The 9,194-nt window shown below is 65.2% G+C and overlaps 1 protein-coding gene across 6 annotated transcripts; it reads right to left on the bottom strand.

Annotated features, from left to right (window-relative positions):
• Nucleotides 1-478: 478 nt before the first annotated feature.
• On the bottom strand, nt 479-7,225 carry LOC134554434 (collagen alpha-1(XVIII) chain-like). Of its 6 annotated transcripts, none has more exons than XM_063404982.1 (23): nt 6,858-7,225; nt 6,485-6,624; nt 6,088-6,156; nt 5,874-5,936; nt 5,725-5,790; nt 5,264-5,479; nt 4,723-5,088; nt 4,392-4,511; nt 4,262-4,318; nt 4,040-4,066; nt 3,684-3,785; nt 3,445-3,489; nt 3,209-3,289; nt 3,043-3,084; nt 2,901-2,928; nt 2,606-2,724; nt 2,387-2,521; nt 2,196-2,258; nt 2,003-2,071; nt 1,751-1,819; nt 1,398-1,592; nt 1,082-1,194; nt 479-929 (listed from the first exon to the last, which is right to left on the bottom strand). In XM_063404982.1, the coding sequence occupies exons 1-23, from the start codon at nt 7,165-7,167 to the stop codon at nt 719-721; spliced, it is 2,706 nt and encodes a 901-aa protein (XP_063261052.1). In that variant the 5' UTR covers nt 7,168-7,225; the 3' UTR covers nt 479-718. The 6 variants fall into 6 exon arrangements, with proteins under 6 accessions (XP_063261052.1, XP_063261053.1, XP_063261049.1 ...); XM_063404983.1 differs by having other exon boundaries at nt 2,606-2,655; nt 6,858-7,224; XM_063404979.1 differs by having other exon boundaries at nt 2,387-2,724; nt 4,262-4,315.
• Between the last annotated feature and the right edge of the window lie 1,969 nt (nt 7,226-9,194).

Genomic DNA, 9,194 nt, shown 5'->3' on the forward strand with positions numbered 1-9,194 from the left:
TGTACTGGGAAGCCCCGAATACACACTGGAATACACTGGACAGACTCTGTGAACCCACTGGGGTGCTGCTAAACACTGGGACCCACTGGAATGGGACACTGGACAGGCCCCGGACACACACTGGGATACACTGGGAATCACTGGGATACTCTGGACAGATCTTGGACACCCACTGGGGCACACTGGGAAGACCTCGGGCACCCACAGGAATACACTGAGCAAGACCTGGCAACCCACTGGGATATACTGGAACACACTGTGTTCTGGGACCAAAACACTGACCTCGCTGACATGGAAACCTGTGCCAGAGTGTCCCCCCCCAGTTACTGCCAGTCCCAAGGGGACTGGAGCCCGCTCCCATTCCCTCCAGTCTCTGTTCCCATTCCCAGGTGTGTCCCCTCAGCCTTTTGCTGCAGCTGGTCATGTCGCCCCAGAACAAAGCACGGTGTCATAAAAAACAATATTTCTGTATCTTTATTTCTGAGTGGTGACCCTGTTGGCTCTAGGGGGGGTGGGAGGCTGCAGGCACAGCCTAGCATTGCCCCATGGCACAGGGATGGCACGGCTGGGGCTGGGCATGGCACAGCCTGGCTGTGGATCCAGTGTCCCCTCAGTGTTCCAGCACAGCTCTGACACCACCCATGGTGCCCCCAGGGACGTTCCCCAGTCACACAGGACTGGGGGCATGCCTGGAGCGTGTGGTCGGGTGTCACAGTTGTCACCACATGTGCCGGTAAGGAAAAGCCACCTCGATGCAGAGCACGGCCAGCGGCGTGGAGCAGTTGTGCCGGTGCCCGGCCAGCAGCCGGCCCTCACCCAGGGCAGTGGCCATGCCCTCGGCTGTGCCAGAGCTGCGCCAGCCCTGGCAGTCCCACCGGCGGGCATGGCCACCCCGTGGTGTGGAGCCGTGCCAGGCTAGCTGGTGGGGCCTGTGGGTGGGGATGGGGTGAGCGGGGCTGGGGACGCCCTGGGGCACCCCCTCTCTTTACTCCTGCATTTCTGCAGGGGGGGACCCAGCACAGACCCCCCACTGCAGCTCCCACACAGGGGCATCCGTTCAGGACCCCGTGTCCAGACTCACCAGAGGGGATCCGTCAGGATGTTCCGCCCGTTGAAGGAATAGATGGGACCCCGCAGGGCAGCACCAGACTGACCCCCAAAGAGGGAGCTCCAGGACTTGGCCAGCAGCTGCCCCTGTGGGAACAAGCCACGGTGCTGAGCCAGGGGCCAGGGGAATGTCCTTGTCCCCACCGTGTCTGGGCAATAACATCCTCTTGCTTTTGTCAGCTCCTTAAAATCCCTGAGCATGCCCCAGGCACAGCAGCCCCAGAGCAGGACTGGGTGGGGGTCCCTGCAGCTCACCGGGGCTGTGAGCCCCCTGGGGACGGGGTACCTGCCTTCAGGTTGATGATGGGGAGGGTCCTGTCTGTCCTCTTGACGATGGACGCCAGGTGCTGGCTGGGGGCGGACAGGAAGGCCCGGAAGGTGCCGTAGAGCCCGGCCTCCTGTGACTGCCGGTAACACTGCAGGTCAGCGCCCCGGATCCCGCTCATGTCACCGGAGAGCGGCACGTTGAGGGCAGCCAGGCGGAGCTGGGGGTGGCAGGGAGGAATTGAGGTCTCTACTCCCCTCTTCCCAGAGGGTGTGAGCCCCTGGCAGTGCTGGCCAGGATTGGGGGTCTCCTGGGCAGCTCTCCCCCCTCTCCCATGACTGGCCACTCATCCCCACCCTGGGGCCAGGCATTCCTTACAGATGGGATCCGTGGGGCGGCGGTGGTTGGCAGAATCTGGGGCAGCCCTTGTTCCTCCTCCTTCTGGATCTGCAAAAACACAGCTCAGGTCAGTCCGAGGACACCCACCATGTGCCATGAGTAGGGGGCACCCTCCTCAGACCAACACGACCCCAGGCTCTGCTCATGCCAAGCTGGCACTGCCCTGCTGACATCCAGCCCATTCCGATGGCACATCCCTCCCAGCATGGCCAGACCCTCAGCAGGGCTCACCAGTGAGTCTGTTGGAGACTGCATGGGTGACAGCGTGTTGGGACCTCTTGGCTGCACCCTCTTTGCCTCCTGGATGAAGAGGTGGAAGAAGAGAGAGAGGAGTCCTGTGAGGTCTTTCCCCTCCATCATTCAGAGGAGGGCTCTGTCCCCTCACAGGGACATGAATGGACCCTGCAGCTCCTGCACCCCTCACCTGGTACTGTGGGGTGGAGGCAGAAGGATCATCACCAGCCAAGAACGACTTTGGATCCTCCAGCTGCTCAGCGACACAAGCAGAGGGACAGGTTAGGGGGAATCCTCTGCTTCCTGAGGATCTGCTGCCCTAGAGCCAAATCCAGCCCTGGATCCTGCACCCCCAGCCCTGACAGAGATCCCACACGCTACCAGGAGGCGGCTCCAGCCAGTGGGGGTCCGGAGGAAGGCGTTGCTCCCTTCCCGCACATAGACCAGGCTCCCCTCGGGCACAGCACTGCTCGCCTTCACCATCAGCTCCTTGGACTTGAAAACCCACGTCTGGCGCTGGGGGAGTGCAGAGGGTGAGGGTCCTAGTGTGTGGTACGGGGCAGCTGGGGGGGTTTGCCCGGGGACACAGCCTGGACGCACCCGGGGATCAGCGCGGGAGTCCGATGGCTCTGTCTGAGGGACACCGGCATCTGGAGAGCCCAGAGATGGTGAGGGGTCACAAGGTGTCCCAGCATAGGGCCTGGATGTTCCCATGGAAACTGGCCCCACAGGGATATGGTAGGAGTGGGTGGGAGAGCCAGCAGGGGTGCCAGGGACCCGTGCTGACATGGTCCCAGTGCCCAAGGAAGGGAGGCAGAGGTCAAGTTTCCATGACTTCGGGAAAGGTGTCTCCAAAGTGGCTGGAGCTCCCAGAACACCTGGGAAAAGCCCTCACCTGATGGCCAGCTTCTGTCTGCGGATCCCTGTGAGGGCAAACGGAGCCTGTGTCTGCTGCTGGGCACAGGGAGAGGGACACCCTTCCTGGTGCACAGGGAGGGGACGGGGACACTCTTGGGGACAGCGAGGCCATGGCTTACCGGCTGCTTGCAGGGCGGCTGGGCATGCATGGGGTGCACCCTCTGGAAGCAAAGACAGGCAGGTTTGGGGGGGGCCCTGGTGCTGTGCACGCTCACACATGTGTGTGCTCAGGCACAGGCATGTGTGCTCTGGCACAAGCGTGCACACACCAGTGCTGGGCCTTACATTGAGGTAGAGGAGACCTGGAGGGCCAGGGGGGCCAGGGGGCCCAGGGGGGCCGGGGATCCCGGGAGGACCTCGAAGACCCTGCAGTGTGGAGATTGGACTGGGCTGTTTTGGTGCTGCCTTTTAGGGGGGCAGCTGTGACATCTAATTGATGTCCCCCATTCTTCCCACTCCTGTCCCCTCCCAGGGCTGAATGTCCCTGGCTGGACAGACACCAGCCAGGCAGGGACTCTCACATGGGGGATGATTGCTCCATAAATCTCTGGTTCCTCTTTGCCATCCTGCAAAGGAAAAGGGAGAAGACAGACTGATCTCCATCCTCCATACCTCCATCCTCCCTACCTCCATCCTCCCTCTCCATATTTTCCATTCTCCCCCTCTCCTTCCTCCACCCCATCTGGGTCCTGTGGGGTTGCTGGTGGGGTGAACCACGTTCCCAAGGCTGGGCTGGGGTCCCCTTACCCTGGCCACTCACCGTTGGGTACCTGTGGATGGACCCCCAGGAGCCGGGCTGGCTGCCAGTGCTGGCGAAGGGGACGTGGCCTGGTTTGCACCCGTGTTCCCCATAGCAGCACCCCTGGGTGAGAGAGGCAGGGTTAGAGCCTGTGCTGTGGTGGTGGGGATGGGATGTGCTGGAAATGTTCATGGGTGGCACACACGTGTGCCTCTGCATGTGCCATGGTGTCCCTCATCCCCCCACCCTGTGCCCCAGGGTGAGGTGAAGGGTGTTGGGGGAGCAAAGGCAGCACAGGGGGCTCAGGGTGCACATTCAGGTGTGGGGATGGCACCCCCCAGGCAGCTTCTCCCACACTGCTGCTCATGGGTACAAACCGGCTCTCCAGGGTCGCCCTTTTCTCCCTGGAAGGGAAGCAAGAGGTCCTGTCAGTGCCCAGCTCTGGGGGTCCCCAGGCCTCCCAAGGCCCCCAGGCAGGGCTGTGCCTCACAACCAGGGTATCACCCTGCCATAGAGCTGTTTGGTCAGGGTGCCATGGCCAGTGCTGTGCCCATGCCCCTGCTCCAGCACCCCTGCCCATGGTGCCACTCCTGGCTCACCTTGGGGCCTGGCAGCCCGACCAATCCACGGTGTCCAGCGTGGCGTGAGTCACACTGCTAAGAGAGGATGTGTGGGGTGACACTGGGGTCCCCCCTCCCCAGGACCCACAGCCCAGGACCCCCTACTCACCCTGTAGTCCCCTGGTGGTCCTGGTGGCCCCATGGGACCGGGCATGCCCGGGGACCCTGGCTCTCCAGTCCGGCCAGGGCTCCCTGGCATGCCTGGCAGCCCATATTCGCCCTTCTCACCCTGAGGGCAGATGGCACAGGGTGGTGAGTGTGGAGTTGAGCCCGTGTTCCCCTGGGCCCCACAGTGGCAGGTCTGGGGCAGTTCTAGGGCAGCCTTGAAGCCCTCTGAGGGCTTGGTCATGGGGCTGCTCCCCCAGAGCAGGGGCGAGGGGCTGGTGAGCCCAGATACCCCATCCCAGGGCCATGGACAGGCTGGGCTGGGACTCCCTTACCTTTGGTCCTGGGAATCCGGGCTCCCCTTGGAGCCCTGGTTTGCCAGGGAGTGATGCAGGTCCTGGGGGACCAGGGGGTCCTTCATGCCCAGGCACCCCGGGGGGACCCTGAGGCCCTGGGAGTCCGGGTGCCCCTGGGGGTCCATCTGGCCCAGCTGAGCCTGGAGATCCTGGAATTCCTTCAGCCCCAGGGAAACCAGGTGGCCCCACAGCTCCTGGAGGGCCTGGGGGTCCTGGCTTTCCCTCCCGCCCAGGGGCCCCCTGGGGGCCATCATGGCCTGGGTAGCCAGGGGGTCCGGGCATTCCAGGCAGTCCAGGGGGACCTGGGGGTCCTGGGTTTCCTGCAGGGCTGGAGACTCCCCGCTGCTTGTCAGGTTGGAGGGAGAGAGGAGAGAGAGTCAGTGAGCTGCCATGTCCCACGGTCCTGGTCCCCCTGCCCACCCACACAGCCACATGTCCCAAGAGTCCCCATCCCCGCCAGTCCCACTGGGAATGGACCCTGCAGCCAGCACCGGCATTCCCTGCCCTTTTCCCTGCTCACCTCGTTCTCTGATCTCTCCGAGAGTGCAGCAGGCACGGACGGGCTCCGGGCTCCCCAGGCACCCGGGGGTCCCGGGGGCCCTGGTGGTCCCGGAGGACCCGGGGGGCCCCGGGGACCCTGGTGACCTGGCTGTCCTGGGCTGCCCGACTTCCCTCTCTCCCCTAAGAATCCGGGCTGGCCTCTCTCTCCAGGGAACCCTCGGTCACCTTTCTCTCCCTGTCGGGGAAATTCAGAGCCTGGCTCCACCTTCTGGCACTTTTCTCCACTGGAGCCCACCACGGGCACCTGCTGACTCCCTCCCTGGGGCCACCTGAGTCACTTCTCAACCCAGACCCCAAAGCTAGAATCCAAATCCTGAGCAAAAAGGGTTTTTCACAGAGAAAAGACCATCACGATTTCGCACAGTGTGTCCCTGTGGGTCCCCGCACCCCCCTGCCCCTCCCCGGGGAGGACCACCGCACCTTTGGGCCGGGAGGGCCGGGAGGGCCGGGGTGCACGGGGCAGACACATCCGGAGGTGTTGTGCACCTGGAGAGGGAGAGAGCGATGAGCAGCGGGACCGGAGCCCCGACTGACGGGTCCGACACGGGTGCCCCTCGCCCACCTCTCACCTGAAGGGCGGGGTCCGTCTGCGGGGCCGGCGGGACCCGCCGGGGCAGCCCCTTCGCCGTCGTCTGTGTGGAGGAGAGGAGGGGCTGAGTGCGAAATCCCTGAGCATCATCCCCATTCCTCACTCCCACCGTCCCCATTCCGTCCTGCCCTGCCAGCCCGTGTCTTCCAGCGCCCCTTGCCCGGGTGTGCACCCCAGGCTGACCCCTCCACCACCTGAATCTGCAGGAACTCCTCTTCCACTGCGCTCCCCTCAAAGATCTCCGGGGCGGCCGTGGGTCGGTGCTGCTTGGGACAGACAGGGAATACTCAGCGCAGGGCTCGGGGGGATCCTCCCCCAGTTGGGGCTGCTCTCAGCCCGGCGTGGGGGCCCGACCCCAGCGCTGCTGTGGGGCTGCCCCATGTGAGGGGACACTGGGAGCTGCCCTGATTTCTTTCCAAGGGGGCAGAGGGAGCTGAGAGTTGCTCTCGGGGTTGGAGCAGGGCACGGTGCCCAGGCTGGTGAGTGCAATCAGGGCACAGATAAGAACATAGCAAGGAGCATGGTTGTAGCTGGTGTGTTTTGGGAGGGCTGGAGGAGCCGGAGGGGGGCCAGAGCCCAGGGAAAAAGCACCTTGCCTCGTGTGCGCGGCGGGGCATGGCCTGACCCCTTTGCTGCCCCCCTGGAGGGCTGGTCCCGGCGTCTAGGGGCTGTTGCCTGAGGAGGTTTGCTCAGCAGCACCTTCCCCGCGGGCTCCACGCCGGCATCTGTGTCTGCAGGAGCAAAGGAGCACTGGGATGGAAGCTGGCAGGGCTGAAGGGGGCCCAGGGTGGCACAGCACTCCCAGTTCCCAACACCTGCCATGGCCACAGCAGTGCCACCAGCAGCCCCAGACTCTGGCTGGTTCTAGGGTCCCCTACACATCACCCTCCCCATGCCCCCTCCATGCTGAGGTGCAGGAATTCGAGATGCTGGGAAAGCCGTGTCCCCATCCCTCCATACCTACCTTCCTCCCCATCCAGGGCGGGGGGCACAGGGCTGGTGCCTGGATCTGGGGTGGTGTCCTCTGAGCCCATGGAAAACCACTGGGCCGTGGCAGGGTGCAGGCACCCGGCCAGCACCGAGACGAGGCAGAGGGTGCGGAGGAGTCGCGGGAGACTGCTGGACCCCATCCCGCTGCTTCGGGGCCCGGCTGCCCGGGATGGGGGTCTCTGGCTCATCCCACTCGCCTGCGCCGTCTGCTCCCGCGGCCCCGGCACGGCGCCCGCTGTTATCGGCGGCCCCGACACGCCCCTTGCCCGCCCCACGGGCCGCATCCGGCGGGTGCTGAGCACCCACGCAGCCGGGTCACCCTCTGTCCTGCCACCCCTCTGTGCCTCTGCCCCGGGGAGAGGAGGGCGGTAGGAACCACGGGAAGGAGATGCCAGAATGGATGCGAGGGAGGGCTGGAGAGGAGAAGCTGCCTGGAAATGGGGAGTAAATCCACAGGAGGAGGGTGCTGGCTGAGAGCAGAGGGCATTGGCTGCAGGTCCTCCCTGAGGTCTGTCCTGCTGCTGGTGCCTGAAGGCAGGAGGTGTTGGAGTTCTGCAACATCTGTGCAGGCACCGTGTCCCAATGAACGTTTGAAGGGCCTGGGGTCTCACTGTTTTCATCATAGCCACCCTCAGCTGGGGGGCTACCACCCTCTCTGAGCCCCAGCCCCCTCCTGCTCCTGCCAGCCTGCAGCCAGGGCTGGGGCAGCTCCAGACCCTTCTGGGGTGTGTGGCTGAGGAGCAGCAGCCAGTTTGGGCCCCCACAGCCTGGAGAATCCTGAGAAACCCCCATCAAGGACTAGGGGCATGGGGCTGTCCCAGGCAAGGGCCTGGGCTGCACTGAGCACCAAACACCAGCACTGAGTGCCTGCATAGCCTCAGAGCTGTGCTTGGGGTGGGGGCAGCACAACTGTGGGGGGCACCAGCCCAGCCCCACTCCATTTTACAGGATGGTGCTGGGACAGGGACCCAGAGGAGCAGTGGCTGGGCAGAGGTGAGGGAACCCTGTCCTCCCCTGCGTGCCCCGCTGGCACTGCCTCCGCCCGCAGACACAACAGTCTCCCTGGTGGGCACTCAGTGCTGCCAAGGCCTGATAAGGTGCCACAGCCTGAGCGGGGCTGGGCACATGTTTGGGTTTGGTTTCTGCTGGGACACTGAGTCAAGGCTGGTGTCTCTGCCCCGAGTCACGGCCACTGTGCAGCAGTGCCAGGCAGGGCAGGGGATCAGAGCAGTGCTGTGTGAGGGCCTGGGGCTGGGCCATGTGGGGGACCCTGTTTGCCCCTGTTTTGTCTGCACTTGGTGCCCAACTCACCTGCACAGGAGAGAGAAGAGGGTCTTGAGAGCCCTGGTGGCAATGCCACCAGTGCTGTCACTCAAACCTCAAAATGCCAGTTTAAGCACTAGATGTACCCACCCATGAGATGAGTTTGGGGTTCTCAGCCCAGGCCCTGCATGACAGGCAGCTCTGCTCCTCTTGTGCCACCCACAACACTGTCCCCCACACCAGGAGGGGACACCCTGCCATACCCAAGACACCTGTGCTGTGCCCACGACCCTGCTGCAAGTGCCCACCTTGCCACATCCACACAGGTCCCTCCAGTTGCCCCAAACCCGATGTTGACTGAGATGGCCCAGGGCGCAGCTCGGGCGTCACCAGCCCCGGGTGACGCTCGGGGACTGTCCCCCGGGCACAAGGGCTGCTCCCCGCCGTCTCCCGGGCTCCCGCCCTCGCCCGGTGCTGCGGGGGCTGACGGGGCCGGGGTCCCAGGAGGCAACCGGGGCTTCCGCCCGCTCCCGCTTTTCCCGAGTAGCCACTAGGTGCCGGCAGCCTTCAACCTATCCCGGGCTGTGCGGGGCGGGGGGCGCGGGGGGCGCGGGTGCGGAACCGGGGGCAGGCGGGCTCGGGGAGCCGGCGGGGCCGCCCTGGGCCGCCCCGGACAGACCGGGCTCGAGCCGCACGGGATGCTCCGTTGTCAGCAGCACTTTTCCTCCCTCCGGGGCTCCCCACACCCGGAGCCCGGAGCCCACCCCGGGGGTCTTGGCCGCATTCCCCGCGCTGCAGCCCCGCACGGTGTGTGCCCCGTTCGTCTCGGCTGCTCTCGGGACTGAGCAGGGGTCGAGGAGGGGGTGATTCGGGTGGGTGGCAGTGGGCCAGGGGCTCCGGACCGGCTCTCCGCGCTGCCCAGCGCCGGGGCTGCCCCGCCGGTGGCTCCGCTGCCGAAGCCGCCGCCGGTGCCGCTGCCGGTGTGGCCGCCGCCGGGGGGAGCGTCGCTTCCCGGTGGGTTCCCGGTGGCGACGGGGGCGGCCCCGCC

This window comes from Prinia subflava, chromosome 8 (assembly GCF_021018805.1).
Source record: "Prinia subflava isolate CZ2003 ecotype Zambia chromosome 8, Cam_Psub_1.2, whole genome shotgun sequence".
In the NCBI taxonomy this organism is placed as follows: Eukaryota; Metazoa; Chordata; class Aves; order Passeriformes; family Cisticolidae; genus Prinia; species Prinia subflava.